Source organism: Camelus ferus, chromosome 9 (assembly GCF_009834535.1).
Source record: "Camelus ferus isolate YT-003-E chromosome 9, BCGSAC_Cfer_1.0, whole genome shotgun sequence".
Classification (NCBI taxonomy): Eukaryota; Metazoa; Chordata; class Mammalia; order Artiodactyla; family Camelidae; genus Camelus; species Camelus ferus.
This window is the reverse complement of record NC_045704.1, coordinates 45,199,531-45,224,609: the sequence shown is the minus strand read 5'-3', so window position 1 is coordinate 45,224,609 and position 25,079 is coordinate 45,199,531. Positions and strand designations below refer to the sequence as shown.

Here is a 25,079-nt window from a genome sequence, read left to right as displayed (position 1 = left end):
CTAACTTCCGGTCTCTTCTGCCCCTAACTTGCACAAATGGGCATTTTTTGTGCTATTCCTTTGCATCTGAGTGGTTCACAACTATGTCTTCCACTGAATGATAATTCTTAACCAGACTTCAAGGCCCACTCCTACCTGGTCTAATTTCTCACTACACGTTGGCCTACGGGCTCTTTATCCAAATCTACTTACTCTTTTCCACATGGTTTTCTAAGCTGCTTAGCTTTCCTCTGTGGAAACCACTCTACTCTAACCTTTCCTAGGAACCTCACCTGGTTCCTAGTCATTATCAACTAAAGAAGCTGTCACCCTGCAGGGGCCAGCGTTCCTGACTGAGCTATGCATGCTCTCAGCACTGTGGTAGCCCTGCCCTTCAGCCTCATTTTCATCCTGGAACTTCTGGCAAACCCTTGGACAGGCTCTGCTCCAGATCTTTGCACTGAGAATGCTGCAGGAAGGCCTCTTTTCTTCTCCCTTCCACCTTGCTAATTACGACCCAATTCTCAAGAACTATCTCCACCTTCAGTCTACTGGTTAGGTGCCCCTTCTCTGTGCTCATCTCTAGTGTTGGTCAGCTTGTTTCTCTCCCAACTAGGCAGTGAAGTTCTTGAGGGCTGAGATCATCTTCCATCTGTATAGCATATAGCAGGCACTCCACAAATGTATGTTAAGTGAGTATTTAGTTCCAAAGATAAAGGACTGACACTGAGCTAAGCCTTAATATCTAGATCTGTGCTGTCCAATAAATACACTAGCCATGTGGCCATTAAAATTAAAGTTAAAATTCAGTTCCTTTGTCACACTAGCCACATCTCAAGTGCTCATCAGCCACATAATGGCCACTGTACAACACAGATACAGAACATTTCCACCACTAGAGTTTAATTGAACACAGTACTGATCTACATCATAAAATGCCCTGAAATAAGAAAGAAGACAACACATTAGGAAAAAAAGAAGAGGTCATGCAACTTACACAATTAGCCAAAAGCCAAAAGACAGAAAAAAGTTATTAGCAATCTCATTAGTAAATAGGGAAATGCAAAATAAAATGAGATACTAGTTTTCACCCATGAGATGGGCTAAAACTAAAATCTATCACTACATTGGCAAGATATAAGGAAATGAGTGTTTTCAAATACTGCTGATGGACATACAGCCACTCCAAAGGGCAACTAAAAGTGAAAGAAAATGAGCACAACAGGAGCCAGTAATTCCACTCCCATGTGAGCATGAGCAGACAACATACTAGGTTGTTCATTACAACACTCTCTATGGGTTCCACACAACACTGCCCACAGAACACACTCTTATAGCTAAATAAAGCGCTTATCCAGAGCAAGAGATGCTTGAACACCTTCTCTGCAGCCTGTGAAATGGAAAATCCTTTGCATACCATGTCTGCTAATCATATTTACCATTGGGTCCCTACAGCCAAGAGATAGTGGGGAAATGATTCTAAGAATGCCACCTTGGCTTCTAATAAACCATTGTGTGCTCATGGGAAAAAATCACCTTCTTCTCTTGGGCTTCATTTCCAGGAGTATAAAAATACGGCCAAGAGGCACATAGGTTTTTTTCAGAAAACCCTGCTTCTCCCCAACCCGCAACAACCTGAACAGCTCCACTTTTATCTGTATCATATATTTCAGTTCAGGATAAAGTTCCATTTGAAGAAAGTTTCGATGCTTTAAAAAAAAAAAAAGCTTTAAAACCCTCCAAACTAGATGATCTCTAACTTTCTTCCAATATTCCAAGATTTTAGTTTCTCTCAATCTAATCTGCGGTAATCTCCATGGTAAAGGGTAGACTAACCATTCAGAGATCAGATTACTAGCTACTATGTGAAAAAAAAGTGCATTTTTTAAGGATTTGAGTCAGGTTAGCAAAAAAAGACCTTTCTTAGGTTGGTCTCAGATCAAAACTTTTCTGTAGAACTGAAGTATAAGCAGCAGTCTGCAAAATGCCTGAACAGAAACAAAATGCATCCATTTAGGTTACACAAAGCCCAAAAGTAAAATCACCCTAAAACAAAGGCACCAAAGTGTCCTCTTATTTAAAACTGCTTTGCCTTCCCTTCCCACAATTTCTCTAACTCGCCCCAATCAGTTTCTGCTTCATTTGTTTTCAAAGTTCTCCACTTAGGAAGAATTTCTAGGCCCAAAGCTTTTACTTCCCATACCATTTATGGAAGTCCAAATCACTGGCTGGAAATGTGGCAAAGGAATGCTTTCTACTTTCAGAAAGTTTTACTTCTTCACTCAGATGATGTGTGAGCCCTCTCTGTCAGAACTACACTCGCCACAATCCACAAGGTTCCAGTGTATGTTTAAAGTTAAGTAAATCAAGTCTTAAAGTAGATTCCAGTTAATGAAGAGTCTCTGAATTTATACCTCTACAGTCAGTGAAAAGCAAGTGAGTTAATATTTAAGGCATGCTAGCCTCCCGCTGGTCATATCCAATGTAGATCGGTGACTTGAACTTTGGTTTCAATCACACAAAAGACCTAAAACATTTCTTAAGAAGGGCAGGAGGCGGAGGGTATAGCTCAAGTGGTAGAATATATGTTTAGCACACACACGGTGCTGGGTTCAATTCCCAGTGCCACCTCTAATGATAAATAAATAAACCTAATTACCCCCCCTAAATAAATTTAAAAAAAAAAAAAAAAAAAAAAAAGGAACGGCAGGATCTCCCAGTCTACTGAAAGTCTGCATTAGCCCAGTCTAATGCACATTGGGAAAATGTCTAAGAAAATTCATTCAAGAGAAAAGAAAAGTTATTTTACACAAATGACCTAAAAAGTTGCTACTATTTGTTTAAATTACTCTTATCACTGTAAAAAAACATAAACAGGTGGGGCAGAGAAGTGGTATCCATTATAAACCTTGTTCTATCTGTTCTCTTAACAAAACTGAAACAGGCTGTCCTTTTTATTATAAATTATAATAAAAAATACATATATATATCAGTGGGTTCATCTCAGCAAAAATGTTTTTCACCAGCACTCTACTCATGTCACCAGAACCCTTATACCTCTGTCTATACCACAGCGCTCCATCCCCAAAACAAAGCCACACATACTGGGTTTCCACAGGCATTCAACAGAATACATCCACTGAGATGGCAAAGAAATCTATCTGCTCAGTTCAAGTTAACCATAGTTCTTTACTTTCTAACTTAAAGGATCACATTAAAAATAGTCAGCTGATAACATCCATAGAATAACAATGTCAAAGCAAGTAGAAGAGGACAGAAAACAGTGAAATATATGGTAAGCTTTCAGGCCCATCTCCACTCCTACTCCACAAGAAAATGCCCAATGTTTCCTTAACGTTTAGAACTGGCATATAACATGAAAAGGTGGTTAATGGGGCTGATACCCCTAAACCTGATTTTCTTCTTTTATATAAAATTAATAGCTCACTACTAAAATAAAATTAAAAATGAAACAAAACAATAGCCCACTATCAAAAGCCAAGGGCATCTATTTTTCAGATAGAGTACAACCGTTAAAATTCTTTCTTGAAACATAAGGCTGATTATCACTGCTGGTAGTTAAGCTATCTTGAATAAACATTGTTTTCCTGCCCTCGGTGGTAATTTTGGCCAGGTACTCATGCCTTTGCATGGGCTGCAGACTGGAGGCTGGCAGACAGTGAAGGTAATCAGCCCTCTGAAGCCTCAAGCAGGTGTTAGGGAATGAAGGGTAACTACTACCATTTTTTCCTGAGTGTGGCCTAAAGAACAAACAGGACCCTAAAAAAGTTGGATGAATTTACAGCTAATTGGAGTATTATCCCAACTACAAATACCTTGGAGTTTCCGTTCACTTTCAGTCAATGAAGGGAAATTATTGTCCAGTATTTTAGAAAATGACATTCATAATGTCTAGTTCTAAAGAACAACTGTTTTATTATCATAATTTGTGAAAACAAACAGGGTAGACAGTTCAAGAAAGGACACAGACAGTGCCCTGTTTTAGGTCCCAAATTTCTTCTTTTTGATGGGTGGTGGGAGCTGAGCGATGATGTCATCCAGAGGCCGTTCTACTGCCACCAGGGTTCTTTCATCCAAAAGCTCCATGAAGAGTAGAGGCTGTAGAGAGATGGTACTGATTCTACCAGAAGTTAGGTTCCAGGGCTATTCCTGAAAAGACTAACTAAAGCTAAAAGGTTAGCCTAGTTTAAGCTGGAGCGATGTAAGTCTCTGACAATCCTTCCTGCCCTAGGACTCAAAAGGTTGGAAAGGTTGAGAGCTTTTAACTGAGTTCAATCATTTAAGATTTCAGCAAGATTTTTCCATGTTTCTCTGTATAGAAAATCTGTGACTCTCTAATTTTAGGAATCAATGTTAACAGAGGGCTTTGGAGCTAAGTTCTTGACAAACGGCAAGTTACAAATACATCAAGAATTTAATCATACTTGAATAATTTACAGAACCCCCCTCCCCCGATCCCAACCTTAAAAAAAGAATTCTGCAGACTCCCAAGAAAATATTCCAGGATGCCCAAGGAACTCCCATCTGAGAAACACGAGAATGAAACTTCTGAGTTGACACAAACAGCTATAGTATCATAACCTCAATGAATATTTGTTCTATTACAATGAAAAGCCTAGCCCAGAAGGGAAAGTCATAATAAATTCAATGACTTCCATTTGCTTGAAATTTATCTTGTGGAACATTCTCCACTGGAAGTCAAATTTAAAAGCCAGTTTTAACAAAAACAAGGACCCCAACAGAGCTCCAACATCATTTCTCACTACCTGTGTATTTCATTTTGGTGAAGTATGATGTGCCTGCCTCTAATATACTGAGGCAACAAAAATGAACTACAAACTATACGGGACAGACATCCTCAGAAAGGTTGCTTATTTCCCAAAACCAGGTTCTCTGCATGTAAAATGAAGATGCTCTTGGGGGAAGGGTATAGCTCAGTGGAAAAGTCTGTGTGTAGCATGCATGAAGTCCTGGGTTCAATCCCTAATACCTCCATCAAAACAAACACACAAACAAACCTAACCTCGCCCATAAATAAATAAATAAATAAATAAATAAATACGCTCTTGTTTTCCTACTGTGGAGCTTATTACATTTTGATAATATCACAAGGAACCAACTATCCAGAATATACTGCAAGATGTTTTACCTTATATATCTTAGAAATTTTAAAGGCATGAGCTGTGCGCCTCCTGATGACATCTGATTCATTTGTGGGAGGCAGTGGATTGTAGAGTAAGGTTTTGTCATTTGGAAGAGGCTAAAGAGACAAAAATATATTGTTTAAATCATTGTTTTTATCAGGCCTCTACAGATCAAAGGACTACAGTGATTTTCCAGGGATACACCATCTTCTAACCATCATATTATACACTTACTACCTCCTGGACTCCTCTTACTTCAGAAGAAAGCTGCAGCCATTCTTCCAGCTATTCTGTACAGTGTGGGAGTATGTGGCAAAGAGAGCTTGGTTCCTCTACGCCAGCAAGATCAAAGGGCCCAGCTGGGGCTTCTGGCCAGCCTTGTCAGTAACACTTTGTGAGACAGGAACAAACCAGCATGGGTAGGAGGTCAGCTCACGAGGATCTGCTTTCTAGACTCTCCCCCAACCAGATCACGAACTGGCCAAGTGACATGTTCTGCCCAGGAGAAACCACAACCCAAACTACCCCCACTGATGTCACTGACATCTCAAGAGATGACCTGTGGCCAAGCAAGTGATATTTCATCTCTGACTTCCTTGGGAAATAGCTCTGCCTCACATGAGGAAGTGATGGACTTATCACCAACACTTGGGGGAAAATATGGGCTGATCTCGGCTGAGTTATAAAGAGGCAAGCGAGTGGGAGGGGCCCTTCCTGTATCACTCATCTCGCAGACGGCACTTGTCAGCCAGCTCTGCTTCCCACACCCAGAGGACGTAGGGTCCACGAGATGAGCTCTAGTGACACATCACCATGCACACCTCCTTTAGAGCCATCTGCTGTTTTCCCCATGTTCCTCCTACCCCCACCTTCACAGATATACCACAACACTGTGTGTTGGCTGTAATCTAAGCCCAAAGTGCATTACAGGCATGGCCACAGCTCACATTGCTCCTAGGAAAGAAACTGCCTGCCCATAAAAGACATGAAATTTGGGGTGAATCAAAACAGCAGCTGGCAGAGGCTGGAATCCAGAACAGAAAAAAAGGTTCACATCCCACCTAAATCACAGCCATGGAGGACGAAATTTTTCTAACTGGTCTTTTTTCAAGACATTAAGACCAACTTTCAAGCCTGGAGATAGTGTTTCAGTATATTCAGCCAAGGGGCACAAGTAGTCAAAACCTCAGCTTGTATCTCCCTTAATGAAACTGTGCCGTTCAGGCAATCCAGGGTGGAAAAACAGAAGTGGTTCAGCCAAATCAATGGTATTCCCTGATTAGGGTCACTTTCTGAATATGGACCTAATCACTTCCCTAATTAAGGTTATGTGCTGATAGGCAAAGCAGAGAAATGGTCAAATAAACAAAAATCAGCAGACAAGGGCCTTATCCCTTCCCTGGGAGCCTTAAAAGAGTGGCAGTGAAAATGAGGAAATGTGCAAAACAAAAACTCCTCTCCTCCAAAGAATATCCTAGCAACCTCTACCCTGATTTTCCTTCTTCTAATTTATTGTCCTTATTTGTTTTTAGAACTTAAAGATTCCTAAGTAAAGAAGAACAAGTAAGAGCATAGGTGGTATTGGTGAAGAACTCACCAATGACTTGTCAATGATGCAGAACATGTAGGCATCATGGAGAAGGATGTGCATTGGTCTCTTGGGATGAAAGCTGATGTGTGTGATGGGAGTATCCCTTTGGAGCCAAAGATGATGAAACCCCTGCTTCTGGATAGTCCGGCTCCATTCTGTATACTGTTTGTCTGGGATGCTGTACTCAAATACCTGAGGAAAGATATGATACAGAGGAAAGGCAGGCTGGCATCCAGAAAGACCAGAAGGGTCATCCCTAACCAGCAAATATCAGTACAAACCTTGACTGTATCATATTCAGCCATATGCATTCTTACAAATATTTTTAATAAAAAAAATTTAAGGTAAATTACAGAATAAATAATTCAAATAGCACAGAAGGTTTACAGTGAAAAACCACCCTGCAATATTAATACCTCTTTTCCCCAAGACAAAAGCGGCCTGTTTCTTATTTTCATCTTTTCAAAGATATTTTATGCGTACAATACACACTGTTCTGTATGTTGTATTTTTCACTTAGCATTGTATCATGGAGACTGACCTATATCAATGTATACATAGATCACTCATGCCCCCTTTGAAGGACACACAATAATCCACTCACTTCTTGGATTTACCATGGCTTACTTATCTAGTCTGCTTAATGAACATTTAGGTATTTCCAGTCTTTGACCACTACAAGTAAGGCATAATGATCATCTCTGTATCAATGTTTTCTTGTACAACTGAAAGCACATATCTGTAGGAAGAATGCCTAGGACCAGAACTTCTGAATCAAAGATTAGATATCTCCAAAATGTCCTCTGAAAGGATCATACTAATTTACGCAATATATGAAGTGCTTTTTCCTATACCCTCACAGCACTGTGTACTATTAACTCCACTGAGCTCTGTTAATTAAACAGGTACCAAGAAATTCCCTACTGGTTTTAATGACTGAAGAACTTAACTGAGAGATTTCATTTTCTGGATAGAATGTGTATGTGTCGGCATGTGTAAGTGTAAAAACTACTAATCAAAGCAGCCTGTGTCATCTGCCTAGAAGTCTACTTAAATGTGCTTCCTGGATCACATTTAATCTTCCCAACAGCTCAGTGAGGAGGGTATTATCAAGTTCATTTTACAAATGAGGATATATAAGTATTGATAAGTTAATAACGTATTCTGTAGCTCAGATATTTTAAAGATCTTCTTATAATTACATTCTCCTTACAATTCAGTATGGAAAAAAGTGGTAGACAAAGCACTAATTTGAGCTGTTAGGTACCCGATTTCACTATGGCCTGATCTCATCTGCAAAAGTGAAGGTGAATCATAATCCTTCATCACTTTTAACTCTCAAAATCTTATTCTATCCCATATCCAGTCTAACATCTGAGTCCATGTCATCTCCAGCCTAAAAACAATTCCTCCTCCCTCTTATGCCTCTTTATTCTAGAATCTCAGTATTTCACCAGACCATTGTACCCCATCAAGCCAATGGATATTGCTGGCCTATGATGCACCCAGGCCAAACACAGAAGTTTTACTTCACACAAGAGTAAACTACCTTTATATTGTCCAGTACTTTCAAAGGAAAACTCCCCCCAAATTGTCATTATCTTGGCTTATAAGTTACTATCCAGGAGGAAGAAATTAGAAAGCACTGGCATCTCTTACCTGCTGGTCAGAATGAGCAATGACAAGGTTGTTGGTGTTGGGGGCGATGGCCAGAGCAGTCACAGGGAAATTGTAAGCAGGCACTGTGCAGTGCAGCTGGGAACAAGAAACAGACACCAAAGACAACTCAAAAATATGATTCCTTCCCTCAGGAAAGACTGGATGGTCTCAGTCAGTTGTTTTAAAATAGTGTTTTGGAACTCAAAGGGGTCTATGGAAATTCCCGTAAGTGTCAGGCATTTCCCGAAACAAAAAACTTTAATTTCATTTTTTGAAAAAGCATGTTTAACTGCTAACAAAAGTGACAGCATTTGCAGAGAATCTCAGAGAAAAGCTTTCCCTGCTGTCTCTACATTTGTATGAATTGCTCATAAACACATCACTGAATGGGGAAGTTCTACAATGAATAGCTCTACACTGCATTTAATAGAAATGAATGCCTAGGCATGGACATTTATGTCCAGTTGCAAGGCATCTGCACCAGTACACAGGAACACTCTTCTGAATGCCAGGCAAGGCTCAAAGGGCAGTACATGCTCTTGCCACAGTGTAGCAACGATTAAGTCATGCAGTCAATAGGCAAACCCATTAAATACTTCAGTTTGATATTGTTCCATAAACTTTTTTTTTTATTTTCCATAAGCTTTGGGTAGTTCTTATCATTTAGATGAAGATGACAACTTGTAAGAGATCATTAGTGATTCAACTGAATGACAATATCAGTACCAGTTAGTGAAAAATATTTTCATGCTATCCCTAGTTCTGTTTAATTTTAAAATGCCTTGAGATTATGAGGCAAGCTACTAAAGGATATTGTTACTATCTGCATTTATTCATCTGGGTAAATTACCTCCTCAAAATATAGACATAACCTAGATGTTCATTCATTACCCATAAATCCTTAATTTCAAATTTCTGTGCATGAGTGGTTTCACTTTTCCTACTGACTGATTTTATTGTTACGATCACAACTTTTGGGTTCCAAACACGTAAAACATTCTTGGTTTAAAAATAAAGCCCAGTAGTTTTCCAGGTCATATCAATCTGCCTTCAGTTTTATAAATGCACAGCTAACTTTCTCCTGTTTGCTGCTACTAAAGCCCATGCTCACCTTTAGATGTTTTACGCTGTACACATGGACTCCAGCACTGGTACCTGATGCAGCCAGCCAATTTCCATCTGGACTGACTGCCAGAAGACACATGGACTCCACTGTCCCTGTAAGGAGAGAACAACAGTTAAGTCTCTGAATTCAGTGTCTACAGACAGCCTGGTCCTGATGATGATGGCAAAAGCCAGTAAGACCTTCAGGTTTAAATACTGATAGACAATTTCTTGATAGTTTTGCAAGTAAGTTCTAGATGCTAATCTGTCTACTATTTTAATTTAATTAGCCATCCTTCAGGTAAAGAGGAGCCAGAGAGATAAACTGCAAAGCAGTACTTGCTCAGGACTGAAAGAGTGACTATCACAAGAATGGAGATTCAGGGTAACAGCTACCACCAAAATCTATACTTTGGTTCAAACTCCTTTTCCATCAAATGACTTTTTTTTAAATTGAAGTATAGTTGATTTACAATATTGTGTTAGCTTTTGGTATAGCGCATAGTGATTCAATTATACACATGCCACTCATATGTGTATATATATATATAATACATATATATTTTATTATGGGTTATTACAAGATATTAAATTAAGTTCCTTGTATTATACAGTAGGGTCTTGTTTATTTTACATACAGTGGCTTATCTCTGCTAATCCCAAACGGAATTCTAACTTTTCCCTCCCCGACCCCCTTTCCCCTTTGGTAACCATGTTTGTTTTCTCTGTCTATGAGTCTATTTCTGACTTGTAAATAGTTTATTTGTATCATTTTTTAAGATTCCACATATAAGTGATATCATGTCATATGTCTTTCTCTGTGTGACTGACAGTATGATCATCTCTAGGTCCATCCATGTTGCTGCAAATGGCATTATTTCATTCTTTTTTATGATGAGTAGTATTCCATTTTTCATATATATATGAAAATGTATACACACACACACCCCCCCCATCTTCTTTATTCATTCATCTGTCGATGGACATTTAGGTTGCTTCCATGTCTTGGCTATTGTATATAGTGCTGCTATGAACACTGAAGTGCACGTATCTTTTCAAATTAGAGTTTTCTCTGGATATATGTTCAGGAGTGGGATTGCTGGATTATATGGTAACTCTTACAGTTTTTTAAGGAATCTCCATATTGTTTTCCATAGTGGCTGCACCAAATTACATTCCCTCCAACAGTGTAGGAGGGTTACCTTTTCTCCACACCCTCTCCAGCATTTATAGTTTGTGGATTTTTTAATGATGGCCATTCTGAACAGTGTAGAGTGATACCTCTTTGTAGTTTTGGTTTGCATTTCTCTGATAATAAGCGATATTGAGCATCTTTTCATGTGCCTGTTGGCCATCTGTATGTCTCCACTGGAGAAGTGTCTATTTAGGTCTTCTGTCCATTTTTTGATTGGGTTGCTTGTTTTTTTGTTATTGAGTGGTATGAGCTGTTTCTATATTCTGGATATTAACCCCTTGTCAATTGCATCTTTTGCAAATATTTTCTCCGAGTCCATAGGTTGTCTTTTTGTTTTGTTTATAGTTTCCTTTGCTGTGCAAAAGTTTGTAAGTTTGATCAGGTCCCACTTGTTTATTTTTGCTTTTATTTCTAATGGGAGACTGACCTAAGAAAACACTGCTACAGTTTATGCTAGAGAATGTTTTGCCTATGTTCTCTTCTAGGAGTTTTATGTTGTCCTGTCTTATATTTAAGTCTTTAAGCCATTTTGAGTTTGTTTTTGTGTATGGTGTGAGGGAGTGTTCTAACTTTATTGATTTACATGTGACTGTCCAGCTTTCCCAACACCATTTGCTGAAGTGAATGTCTTTTCTCCATCGTATATTCTTGCCTCCTTTGTCAAAGATTAATAGACCATAGGTGTGTGGGTTTATTTCTGGGCTCTCTATTCCATTCCACTGATGTATATGTCTTTTTTTTTTGCCAATACCATGCTGTTTTGATTACTGTAACTCTCTGTAGCATCGTCTGAAGTCTGGGAGGGTTACGCCTCTAGCTCCATTCTTTTTCCTTAGTATTGCTCTGGCAATTCTGGGTCTTTTGTGATTCTGTATAAATTTTAGGATTTTTTTTTCTAGTTCTCTGAAAAATATCTTGGGTGATCTAATAGGGATCACATTAAATCTGCAGATTGCTCTGGGTAGAATGGCCATTTTCACAATGTTAATTCTTCCAATCCAAGAGCATGGGATAACTCTCCACTTCTTTAAGTCATCTTTAAGTTCCTTTATCAATGTTTATAATTCTCAGCATCTAAGTCTTCTACATCCTCAGTCAGGTTTATTTCTACGTATGTTTTTTTTGGATGCAATTCTAAAAGATGTTTTTTTTACTTTCCTTTTCTGATCCAAATGATTTTTAATCAAAGTTACAAACAGCAGATGCAATAGGCTTGAGGCATATCTTTAATTTCCTGGATGCCTGCTGCATATTTAGCACTAAGGGAGCATGGGCACATGTGAGCCATCTTTGTCATGAAGTAATTTTAAATCAACCTGGCATCATGAATACTTATGTGGGATAAAAATCAGTGACGCTATATGCCAAAATAAGTGCTGCATATATCACTCCTAAACAATGAAAACGCATTATAACTAGACAAAAACCGGATGCTAAAGGATGAATGAGGTGGGTAGAAAAGAATGGAAAACAGTGTGAGCAAAGTGACTAGGACAAGAACACACAGGTTTGAGGGCTGTGAAGAAACCAACTTGACTGTAAAGGGACATGAGGTGAGAGAGGAGGAAGAAATAGTTACATATACAATGCAGAGCCCAATTTTAAAGGGGTAAATGCAAGGTATAAATGATCGAAGTTTTATAATAAAAACATAGCTAGGTACTCAATAAATATTGTCAGTTTTCGTTATCTGAGTCCTAATTTGTATGTTTATTTTCCTGTTTGCTTCTAGAGCTTATGAACAGTGAGAGTTTAAGTTCAAAGAGTTGATTTTCCAGGCTGATGGAGTCTAAATGACAGTGAAGCCACTACAGTCCAGGGCAAGGGAGAAGGGAAAAGTCCCACAGGAAGTACCAGGTACTAAGTCCTTAATAATTAACTCACCAATAGTTAGCTACACATGTCACTCATTCATGCATACTCATTTCTCCAAACATATGGCAAGTGCTCATAAACCTTATGACAGGTAATGAAACTGCATGTATAAGCTCATCTATATAAAACAAACAACCCCCTAAAATTAACATGTCCACACAATACCTACAATGGCCAAGCACATATTGGAAATACACAAAAATAATAATGGTAGTTATTTCTGGGTGTCAGGATTACAGATGATTTTAACTTTCTTCTTGTGCTACTAACAAAACTGCAAGAAGGGTAATGAAACTTCTCTGGCTCCAAATAAGGAATCAAAAACCCAGTGAGAAAAGAGTAGGTGTGAGGAACATTTCAGATCTCATCAAGCATTTTCATTTGCCAGGTATCTCCTCCTACTTTAAATTGCAAACAGGTGAGTGAGTGCATAGTTTTTGTAGGGTGGTGAAGAGCATTAGTGAACCCCCAACAACTGAGGTTTCATTGGGGAAAAAAGGAACATCAGTAAGTGAGAACTCTCTCCCATGGCCAGTTAACAGCAACCTCTCACCTGACTGAGGCTGGAAAGTATGCAGGTGCTTGAAGCTTCCTTCCAGCAGCCGAATGACATGTAGAGACCCTTGATTTGATGCCACAAAGAGCTTTGTTGAATCTTCAGAAAACAAAATCTGAAGGGCAGAGCGAAGGAATGCTGGCATTTTGGAAACCTTGGGGGAACCAGGAGTAAAAACCAAAAAGAGAAGTTAGACTCAGAGCCCATTAAAAATAATCATAGCCAGGCTTAAATCACATGAATGTTTGTCTCTAAGGAAGCCAATCAACCAAGGGCTTGGAGCATGCCTACCGTAACCCATCCACCCTCCTTTTCATCTCCTCAAAAGCCTAAACTTTACCGCCACTATTTGGCATTTCCCTACTCCTCCAAAAACATAAGTTTAAACGGAAATAAAAGACTGTTTTATAATAATTTTCTCCAACTACCTTTTCACTGAAAAAGGATTCACATCCAGTACATTTCCACTTCATACAAAAATCACCCACTTCTGAAGTTTGTTCTTGTTCAACCAGAAACTGGGCTATCACTTACCCTTTGGAGGCTTATGTTGTCGTGTTCATGACTCAAACGATAGAGGAAAAACCGAGAAGTTGTAGAATAGGCTATCCAACTTCCGCATGGGGAGATACAGCTGCAAATAATGTTCTCAGGACCCTGGCAGTGTTAGGAAGCAGGATGAATGGTCAAGTAAAACTTCACATGACATTTGAGTTTTTAAAAATTTTTACATTTTCATATTATTATTTTCATTATACTACCAAAAGAAAAAACACATTTCTTGTATTCACTCATCCATTAAATTTTGAATGCCTGACATGATCACAGGAAACTCAGTTCTGTTCTTCATGCATATAATTGAAAATTTTACAGTTTATGATGTCAACTAAGAAGCCCTCAAAATTCAGAATGAGAAAATGTTCCAGATTTCAAAAGCTGAACACATAGTTAAACTTCTTTACCTTTGCTTTGAGGTGCAGTAAATGATCTGCATCTTTAGAGAGTGGAAGGGTATCCCCATTCTTTCCTGGAACAAGAAATATCCCTGAGGTTTTCCTTCCCAAAGAAAGGTTATCCATACATGTTTTCTTTTAGAAAGTCATTCCTGATTAGAATGAAATCTCTACTAGTGGGAAATGAGGAAAACATCTGACTTAGTAAGCCTGCAGTTTTCTGGCGTGTGTAGATGAAGACGAAAGCAGCAAGCACGTTCTTAGCTTCCATGTGGGGCCCTGGATGTGGCCTGTGGCATACCACTATTTCTCTGAAGCTGCACCCACAGACAGGCATGCACGTGGGTGGAAGTGGAGTTGGCACAACCTCGACTTCAACTTCATTTGCTCATTTTGGAACCTAAAGCAAAAACCTCTAATTCACCATAAAACAAAAGGACCTGATCATGTATGTCATACATAAGGTCATGAGGCTATCATGCTGGTAAGATCCACGTGACCTCCTTTTTCACGCAGGCCCGTCACTACCCGACATTAAAGCTTGTCATTTCTCAACAGCCTGGTTTGATGCTGGTCAAGCCCAGGTGAACTTTAATTCCACAACCTCTGCTACACCCCACAGTGCACCTTACAGAATCACAAACTTTTCAGATGATTCAGTGTCCTGCTAACCATTTTAACACTGTGAAGAACTCTGGTCTACCCAGTGGGTGGGAAAACCGTAAGTTCCAATGACACAGAAAAATCTACTTCCATGTTTCCACAAGCAGTATTTCAACTACAATTCTAATTCTGGCTTCTCTCATCAGTTTTCTGATTGGAAAAAACTTTCTCCCATCTTACCTGTTGCAACTGTAGATCCCAGTCGCCAAAGTTCCAAATGATGAGCAAACTGGAAGAGGAGAAGCTGCCTCTTTTTTGCACAGGAAACGAGACGTCGCTGTATCCAAGAATTGAAAAGACATGAACAAGCCAGCGTCATCTATTGCCTCGGTAAGTGGATACAGCAGCGACATCTCAGAACATTTTTTACTGTTGAAATGCATTTACTTGATAAAAATTTCCTACGTACCACCATATGCCAGGCACTGTCCTAGGATCTAAGGACACAGTGGTAAATAAAACCTAGTTACTGCTCTCAAGCTTACAGTTTAAAGGGTTGACATAAAATTAAATAAAATTAAATAGGCAATTACACTAAGTGTGCTAAGAATTTTAACATGGCGAAGCACAGTATGTAATGAAAAAAAGTAGAAAGGATATTTAAACTAGCCTCATGACGGTAAAGACAGGAGCCCAGACGAAGTTCACTGGGAAAGACCAATCAGGCAAGAAGGTAGGGCAGACCATTCCAAGCAGAGTGATGGCATGTGAAATAGCTCAGAGGTAAAAGAGCATTAGATGGAATAAAAAAGTCTTTCAGAACAGCCAGACTGGGTGGGGATGGGGGAGTGTGTGAGAGCAGAGATGAGGGAAGATGCCCTCTCCTCCAAATGAAGATAGGTTTCATAAGCCATGCCAAGCAATTAGGTCTCTAAAATGAAGGCAATGGAGACCAACCAAAGGTGTTTAAGCATGGAGTGATAAATAAAGTGGCTTTTTGAATAGATCAATGGAGAATAGGCTGGAATGACACAAATGTAAATTAAAGGAAATCATTAACAAGCTACTGTAAAGAAATCCAGTTGAGAAGAGGCACTAATCCAAACTAAGATAATGGCAGTGTAGACAAAGAGAAATGACTAGATTCAAGAGATAATGAGGCAGACTCAGTAAGTTTTACTGGCTGAATGGAATGCAGAAGCAGGTATTAGGGAAAGGAGTTTCTAGCCTGGGATGATGACTATTTACCTAGAAAGGAACTCTGGAAGCCTGGATTTTCCTGCTCCCACCCACAATAATAAAGAGCCTAGCCTTAAAAACAAACAAAATGCCCATAAACTACAACTATCTGGAAAAGGGGATGATTTCCCCAGAGACCAAACTAGAAGTGCTGCTGTAAAACTCTTGGCCCCTGTAAATATTTTTGCCAGAGGCTTGCCTTACAAACAGAAGGAAGACTGAAGAAAATAGGTAACTGCAGAAGTCCTACAAATCTGCCGTAGAAGAGTGAGCTGTGCCAGGCCTGTGGGTCAGGCAGATGGGGAGATGAGGGCATGGCGGGGGTTAGAGGATGATACTTACATGGGGAAAAGTGATTTTTCGGAGAGCAGCATCGTAATTCTTTACCTCCACCTTCTCCATGAGAGGACGAATGACTAAGTGAGTGTCAGTGCCTGGAGTGGGAGGGAGAAGGGAGAAGGCATAGGAGTTAGAAGGAGTCTTGAATGAAAATAACCAGAGCTGGGCAGAGTAGAGAAGCAGCTTGGCCAAGAGTGAAACCCACCTCCAGATATCAGTGCTGTTGGGCTGTGGGCCACAGCGCGCACGTCGTGAGTGTGATGCTGAAATGGCTTTGTCCGCACCCACTGCTTCTCGCTGCTGTTGGAAGTCACAGAGACCAGCTGAAAATGGAATACTGTCCCCTCGGCTGTGCCCACCACGAAACTGTCTTCTTGCTGAGAAATTAAATCATTAGGGAGGTACACTTGAGCAAAAACAGGGCCCAGTTTTAAAATATTCCCTGAGGTTTTCTCTCTGGGAAGCTTAGGGGAAAACCTACGCTCATAATTGGAAGGGAGGTTGCAGGGGTTTTTTTCCTCCAGAACCTAACAATTCTATCAGGGGAGCAAGCTCACAGAGATAACAATGCGCCCCCTACTGACAAATTAACAGTAAGTACTTCAAAGTGTTAAGTAAGAGTGCTTTCAATATAATACAAGCTAGACCTCATTAGAACAGCAACAAAACAGGAAAATATTGGAAAAGGCGGGAGGGGCCACAAAACTGATAGTCAAAAGACTGAAGTTTAGAAAACCCTGAAATTTACTGTCTTCTTTGTAAGGATGAATAGAGGGCAGGCTGAGGAGAGGAAGTGGCCTGATCAATATCATACTAAGACGCAGGTTCCCTGGTCCCCAGCTTAAGGCTCTCTCTCACCAGTATGTTGAGCACCCTAATTTGTTTTAAAAGGTCTTATTCTGTCTGCAGCTACTTTTTAAGGTACCTCTATAATCTCAAAACCATTTTCATTTTAACTAATTTTTTAAAATACACGTTTGAGCAAGAAAAAGACAAGAGTGTTTGATAGGGTAGTGAGAAAAATCAGGAATCTGGATCAGCAATTAACCAATCAAATAGAATAAAGACTAGGTGAGCCAGTCAAGAAAAGTGAGATATCTGAACATGTCTGAGCATGTAGCTGCCATCAACTACACACTTACTGTGCTAGAACTTCGTCATATCATCTCTAGTCCTTCAATAACTTGTAAGGTTAAGGATCATTTGCCCTCTCAGGAGAATCTATAAGAGGGTGAAATGAGCGTAAGTACTGGTATTCTTGTCTAGTGAGCCCTTTGACTGTCGTAGAGCTAGTTTACAACTCTGCAAACTGTAAAAAGGAGAGTGATGCAAAAGATTCTCTCGCCTACAAATGCAAAAGAATTTTGCCTGGTAGACTGCAACTGATTATTGCCATGTGGAGTCCTGCAACAATTTGTAAATCACTTCAGCATTCCTGATGGCCTTATATAACTGTGTTCTTTGATTTCTCCTTCAATGGCTTGTACCATCTTACTGGTTCCCTCATTAATCAGTTACAGAAAATCTCTGACATATTCCCATTTCATGTTTGTATGAGTCACAATTTTACCTCCCTCCCCACTCCAAATCATCACTGAATAGCCCTTTACACAGATAAGGAAACTGGAACTTCACGAGTTTACAGGTCTGTCAGTTTACAGATGTGACAAACATACATGACTAACTGCCTCCAAAGTCTTTGCTCAGGGCACAACCCACCACCTCCATCTTGCGTCAGCAGCCTTTGAGGTCACTGGCAGGCACGTGGTAGTGGAGAAGGAAGGAAAGCACTGAAGGGCAGCACATAAGGTGGCTGCTCCCTCACCCTCATGTTCTCTAAGGATACAACTGGGAAACCATCAGCCCAAGGCAACAGTGGAGATTGTGAGTGGCTTGGGAACTCAAACTCTCTCTCCCTCACCTCCACTAAACAGTTCAAATGGCCATTTGCTCAAAGTCCCACCTACAGAGAGAAAATGGGAAGGAAGGCAAGTCTCCCTCACTCCACATCCTCTTTCCCGGAGGTGGAATCATAAAAGAACTGGAAAGCAAACACAAGAAAAGAGCTCTCTGGGGGTGCAGTAGGAACAAAGCCAGGGAAAAGCAGACCTGGAAGGAGTGTGTGTGTCCTAATTTTATCGAAGACTGACTGCTTCACACAGAGCAAAAATCTGAGAACTGACCTCTAACGGAAAGCAAATGTTCCCTACAACTCCCTGCAGGAATCAGTACTCACCTACTTGGGAGGGGTTGGGGAAGGTAAAATGCATCAAAGAAGGTCAAAGGACTGGGTGCTTGCCATGATTCACTCTTTAGTCAATGAAAAACCATTTAAAAGAAGTCTAAAAATAATCAGCATTTCAGGCAAGAGAGTGAGAGAAGTCTTGAAATTAGGATCAGTTCCAAAAGAGATGTGAAAATGGTAATACCACACTCATAGTGCCAAACACTGTACTTAGCACTGTATAAGCACAGTCCATTTAATCTTTCCCCAGACTCTATGAGACATGTATTACTAGCATCCTTGCTTTCACAGAGGAAGAAACCTAGGCTTAGAATGAAGTCATCTGCCCAAGGAAGGTATGTAGCTACTAAGTGGTACGACTGGGATTCAAACCCAAGTCTGCCTAACTCCAGAATCAGTGATAAGGATTTTTGAGGACTGGAATTTGTACAACTGTATTTTTCAATTAAAAAAAAATACCATAATTCATTAATTCTCAGGCAAACATTTCCCTACACCTTAACATCTCTGAAATCAGGATATCTTTTATCTGTCAATCTGTGTTGTGTGTGACATCTTCAGATAAAGAATAAACAGCAAAACTTGCAAAATGGCTGTTAAAAGCCTAAAACAAAATACTGAGACACACAGTGGACTATTTAGTATTTAAATAATTACATTTTAAGCAAGCATGAGTGATCGCTACACTACATACTGGATATCCACATTTAAGGTAGCAAATAATGTTCAAACTAAGAAGGAAAAGAATAAAATATCTAGTCAACAAACCTCAAAGTCACTTCCCATGCCTCACTGCTAAAATATCCACAGGTTTCTGAATAAGAATTCATCTTACCAAAAGGGAAGAGGCACACATGTTCAACACTAATCTGCTTATGTTTTACTCACATAGGAGAAAATCAGTATTTTCAAAATCACTATAAAATTATCTTCTAATTTCCCAAGATAGAAAGCAGAGAGCAGTCATACAGAGAGGAAATAGTGCTTCTCAAGGTTTGTCTAGGGTACTTGTGCCTTATCTCCAGTCAGACTGGACTAACTGGGGATGGGGAATGTCTGAAGAACACCTCTCCGCTAACTAATCTTTAGTTAGAGAATAAATTCCTAACTAATTCCTGAAGAATAAGAGAGTTCAGGGAAATTATGTGGGTTTTCAAATGTGTTTTCCTAAACTCATCTTCCTCCAAAGCAACACTGAGGATTAGGAAACAATGTGGCACATCATGGACACAGCCTTCTCTACTCATCCTCTGGGCTGTACAGGAACTGCTTAAAACAGGGACTATACTCACATCAGAGACGGCAATGGACTGCACGTCTGCATTCGCGATTAGGTGGTTCTTCACAAGTGTCCCAGTAGCCGAGTCCCAGAACTGCACCTTCCCAGCAGAGTCCACACTTATGACAGTGCCATCAGACAAGAAGGCCACACCCCATATGATACACTTCCGCTTAGACACACCCATGTACTGCCTATCCACAAGCATCTTATGAATAGCACTTCCTGAAAAAGAAAAGAAAAGCCCACATTTGAATGGGATTTATTTCTCCTTTAGTCTTCAAAAGCTGCCTGTGGTAGGCATCTGTTAAGTCAACTGCCTGAGCATAGACCACAGACAGCCAGTAAACAGCAGTTATGGTGAACTCAGTTTTGGAACACCAAAATGGTTACCTAGAGACAGGAGGTGGTCGTGGGGGTGTGTAGATAAAAGAAATTTTTGCTAGGGAGGTGAAATGGAAAAGAGACGAGATTTTCCTTAAAAATGGCCAACTACGCACGTGCTCACACACACAGGCACACACATTACTCTCTGCTCTTTTCCAAAACACCACTGGAAAAGGAGAGAAGACAACAGTGACAAAATCTGGGGAACTGGAAAGCAGGCATGGAGCAGTAAGTGACTTAGTGGAACCCTGAAACTAAGTACCAGGTCAGCAGCGGGGAAAGCCAAGAAGTCTCTTGATTTATACCACGGAATTCTCAGAAGACTCAGGAACTGGTGACTCTAGATACTCCGGAAACAGAGGTGAAAGTGGGGCTAAAAGGAGGGTTTAGCTGAAAGAAAGTTTAAGAAACCTAGAGAGTCCTTCACGTACCCATCCCATAACTAAGAAGCCAGGTAACTTCCCAAATTCCACCTCAAAGAAGACTAAAGACTTATTCTCCAAAGAGGGATATTGGGCACAACTGAGGGTGGGAGTACTAGATGGAACACAAAAACTTACTAAGTGATTGTTGAGAACACTAGTCTTCTTCTTCTCGGAATGCTCGCGGCCAAGCTTATGATCACCAGGCAGAAGAATGAAAACCATTTCCAGGAAATAGAACAAGCACAAGAGAAAAGATCAAAAGAGCCCCTCTTTAGAGGTTCCCCAAACTAACAGTCCAGGTAGACTGCTCTTCAACGAAGCCCAGGTGTACTAAGTGCCACTCATGTGGTGATGAGAATAACCCCCAGACACGGGAGGAAAGCCTTCAAAACAAAAGGCAGAGGCCAAACGGAGCACCAGAAAAAGGTAAATAAACAACAAGTAGGGAAAAAGCCAAGGTGAAGAACACTTGACAAATATTATCATGAATAGTCCTAGAGAAGAGAAGAGGTAGTACATAATGAAACAAAAAAGAATGCTGTAAAAGAGAACATTCAGGAAACAAAAAAGAACTCTGGAAATGAATGGCAGAAATTGAAAAACTCAATAAAAAGGACTAAAAGATAAAGATGTTACAAACTCTCCCAGGAAGCAAAGTAAAAAGTCAAAGAGATGAAAATAACGGGGGGTGGGGAGGGGGATTAGAAGAGCCAATATTCAAACAATAAAATTTCAAACAGAGAAAATGGAGAGAAACTCATTTATAAAATTATTACAAGAATTTTTCTCACAACTGAAAAACATGGGGTTTTGGATTAAAAGAACATATCAAATGTCTGACACAATTGATGTTAACAGATTCACACAAGAAACATACTTACGAAATTTCAGAACAATAAAGAAAGGGAAGATCCTAAAAACTCGCAGGAAAAACAAAAACGGTATACAAAGGACCTACTCTCAGAGTGGCATCAGAGTTTATAATAATACTAGAAGTGAACAACAGTGGAGCCTTGGCTTCAAAATTCTAAGGGAAAATAATTTCCAAACTAGAAGGCTTTCTCATGAACCCTTTTTCTCAGGATCCAACAAACAAAGGAATAAATTAGGAATGTGAATGACGTGGCAACAGGGGACTCTACTTTGAGAGAAAAGCAAAAAAATCATTCAACCTGAATGATTGAAAAATCAGAGATCAAGACCTCACAGTTGTACAGCGAGCCCAGAAACTGGCTCTACTGGAGCAGAGTAGAGGCTCTGGGAAAGACTCCTTCAAGGAGATGAAAGTGGTGGAAAGAAAACCAGATGAATCTGAACCTAAGTTACACAAATGGAAGAATCTGGGGATAAATTAGCAATATATATGTATATATATTACACACGCTTACCTGAATGAGACAGAGACAGATAATGTTAACAAAAAGCACACAGGAAAGGAAAAGAAATTTACTATGCAAGTAGTATCTATATAGGCATAAGGATAAAAACATGAACTGCTAATCTGGACAAAGTTATAACAACCACACTAGGAAGATCAGGAGGAAGTGTGGGTGCATGTGGCAGAGGGCAGAGAAAGAGGGCTAAACAGTGGACGTCAATAAATAATGGGCTAAAACTGAAAAAAAATCAAAATACAGCATTTTAAGCATGTTATGTACAACACAGACAAACACAGCAAAAGAATCAGCTAAGAGTTGCAGGTAGTTGCCTCTGAGGAGTGGGAGAAGTGGGGATTCCTACTTTTCGGTGAGGCGGACTCCTACTTTTCGGTAAGAAGCCTTAAGAAGTCTTTGAGCATATGCATGTGTGAGTGATAATAAAAAACTTGCTTAACCATTGAGGAGAAAGAAAAAGGGGTCATGCCTGGCTTGCGTTTCCTCTACATGCCCACCTAACAAGTTGAAGTCAGTCTCATCACCAAAGGAGTCCATCAGCCAATTCTCTAGGCAAAGAACAGGGAAAGGATGTGGTTCTCTATCTTACTGATCTCATGTCTCACCAACTGTTACCAACATCTTATGTTCCTCAAAGACACCTGCTTTTACCAAGAACTGGTATACATAAATAGGTATTCTAATGTTCATAGTAAATGTCTTACTGGTTGAGGGCAAATCTTAGTATGAATTATGATGAAAGATACTGCATCCCATTGAAGAACCAAGATTCCCCAAAAGCAGCAGTAGTAATTCAAGAAAAAAGTGAGATTCATGATGACATCCCAGAAGGTTAACAAGAAGTTAGGCCCTAGAGGTCACTGAAAGCATGAGGTCTCAAGCTTTTGGAAACCCAGAAACATGAATCTGACAAACAAGACCCACACCCCAAATGAACTGAGAAAAACAGTCACCTGATTTGACATCAAACACACTAATGTAGTCTATGGAACCAGCTGCAACGTGGGTACCAGAGGGATGCCAGCTGAGACTCAGGATTCGACCTTGAGGGTTGTAAAACAAAAGAGAAAGTGACATACACATACATATAATGCAAAGGGTAAAAGGGTTCTTCTACAATGATCTGCAAGGTTAGTGTTCTACAGTCTTAGCTCTCATCTACTACACTTACAAAGAACTGTTTTATAATGGGTGAGGAAAAACTCTGCCCTGGGGCCCATGATAATGTATTTGATACTTATTTTTAATAATGTATAAATGGTTGATGGGAGTGTAAATTAGCACAACCTTTTGAGGGTGATCTGGTAGTAACCTAATAAAATTTAAATGTGCTTATTTGGCCCAGTAATTACACTGAGAATTTAATCAAAGAGAAATAACTGCAGGAGTGCCCAAATGTATCTAACAATGTTCATTACGGAACTGGTTGTAGCAGTAAAAGAAATTTAATATCTATCAGTAGAAGTTTGGTTAAATAAATTATAGAACACCATAAAACGGAATGCCATGAAGTCTGGCATAACTGACACAGAAAGATGTCTGTGATATACCAAATGAAAAAATAAGCTGAAAAACAAGTGCAAGCAATCCTGTATTATACAAAAAGTCTGGAACATTAGTTCCAAAATGTTGCCTACAGAGTGAAATGAGATACTCATTTTCTCTTTCACATTTGGTTAAACACATGAAAACTTTAACAAGCATTATATCACCTGTGTAATTAAGAGAGAATACCCAAAAGATAAAAAAACAAACAATATAGGGATGTGATTAGCAGAGGATAAATATTATTACTGGACACAGAGAATACATGGGACACTTAACTATTCTCTAGAAGAGGAATTAGCCAACTATGGCCCAAAGGCCAAATCAGGGCCACCACCTGTTTCTCTAAGTGAAGTTTTACCAGAGCAAAACCATGCCCATTTGTTTAAGTATTATCCAGGGCTATTTTGGTGCTACAATGACAGCACTGGCAGACACTATATGACTTGCAAAACCTACAATATTTACTAGCTGGTGTCTTCACAGAAACAGTTTGCCAATCCCTGCTCTAGAAGTCAGTCTTAATTGGTCTAGGTAGAACACAGCCAAGTGTTTATAAAATTCTCCAATTCAGATTGAATGCAACAGCAAGATTAAGAATCACAGCTCCTAAAGAAAAAGTTCTAGTTTTGAGACTTCAGGCACACTTGCAAAAATTTCACAGAAATACTGTGAACTAACAAATGGGCCTATGCAGAAACATTAGCTTTCCTATTATGGGGAGGCAGTGGGGGTGGTGATCAGGTTTTATTTATTAGTTTATTTTTGACAGAGGTACTGGGGATTGAACTCAGGACCTTATGCATGCTAAGCACACACTCTACCACTGAGCTATACCCTCCCTTCCCTTAGCTTTCCTATTTTGGATTTCATTTTCTATATTAGTTAACCGTGTAATCACAATTATGCTACACAATGGAGAAAGCTTGAGCTAAGCATAGCTCCTAGCACAGAGTTGGCATACAGATAAAATAGTACCTGCACCCATTGGAAAATATCCCAATGCCAGTGGCTACTAACTGCCCCACCAAAAACGATCCTTACTTTTCTGCCGATCAAAATTTCTTTCAAACTGGATTTTCTCTGGGGTGACCTGAAATAGTTTCACAGATCCATCTTCACAGCCAACCTATTATGGAAAAGGATTTACGAAACAAAGAAGATAAGCATTTTATAGTACTAAATATACATATTTACAATTATATACATTTCCTCCCTAAAGCTATTACTTGCTCTGAAAGAGAAAAATAATTTATGAGAGGAAAACAAGTACTGGTATTAAAACACTGGTAGTATATTCCTGGCAGCCTTCATGTTCTAGCCAGAAAGCAGGCCAATTTGTGGCCCAATTCCTGCACAGGACATGGAGGAGAAATAGGATTCCACAGCACACCTCTGCTAGACTCATGGCCTAAATAAAAGACCCATTAATGGTGTAACCTAAATGGAAATGTCAAGATATTGTAAAATTAGTACAAATCAAAAAAGGATCATAGGATCATCACAGAAAATTATTATCTCTGAAAGCACTTTTTTTGTGTGCTAT

The 25,079-nt window shown here is 39.6% G+C and overlaps 1 protein-coding gene across 1 annotated transcript in view; it reads right to left on the bottom strand.

Annotated features, from left to right (window-relative positions):
• Positions 1-3,890: 3,890 nt before the first annotated feature.
• UTP4 (UTP4 small subunit processome component) overlaps positions 3,891-25,079 on the bottom strand; it is a 26,068-nt gene continuing 4,879 nt past the window's right edge. The window contains exons 4-17 of the mRNA XM_032486617.1: positions 24,578-24,662; positions 22,942-23,031; positions 19,796-20,007; positions 16,464-16,635; positions 16,262-16,353; positions 14,921-15,017; positions 14,087-14,151; positions 13,659-13,781; positions 13,122-13,278; positions 9,506-9,612; positions 8,395-8,490; positions 6,742-6,927; positions 5,150-5,260; positions 3,891-4,098 (exon numbers count right to left, since the gene is read on the bottom strand). Coding sequence (XP_032342508.1) covers positions 3,982-4,098; positions 5,150-5,260; positions 6,742-6,927; positions 8,395-8,490; positions 9,506-9,612; positions 13,122-13,278; positions 13,659-13,781; positions 14,087-14,151; positions 14,921-15,017; positions 16,262-16,353; positions 16,464-16,635; positions 19,796-20,007; positions 22,942-23,031; positions 24,578-24,662 — 1,710 coding nt within the window. The 3' untranslated portion in view covers positions 3,891-3,981. The remainder of the gene's footprint in view (positions 4,099-5,149; positions 5,261-6,741; positions 6,928-8,394; positions 8,491-9,505; positions 9,613-13,121; positions 13,279-13,658; positions 13,782-14,086; positions 14,152-14,920; positions 15,018-16,261; positions 16,354-16,463; positions 16,636-19,795; positions 20,008-22,941; positions 23,032-24,577; positions 24,663-25,079) is intronic.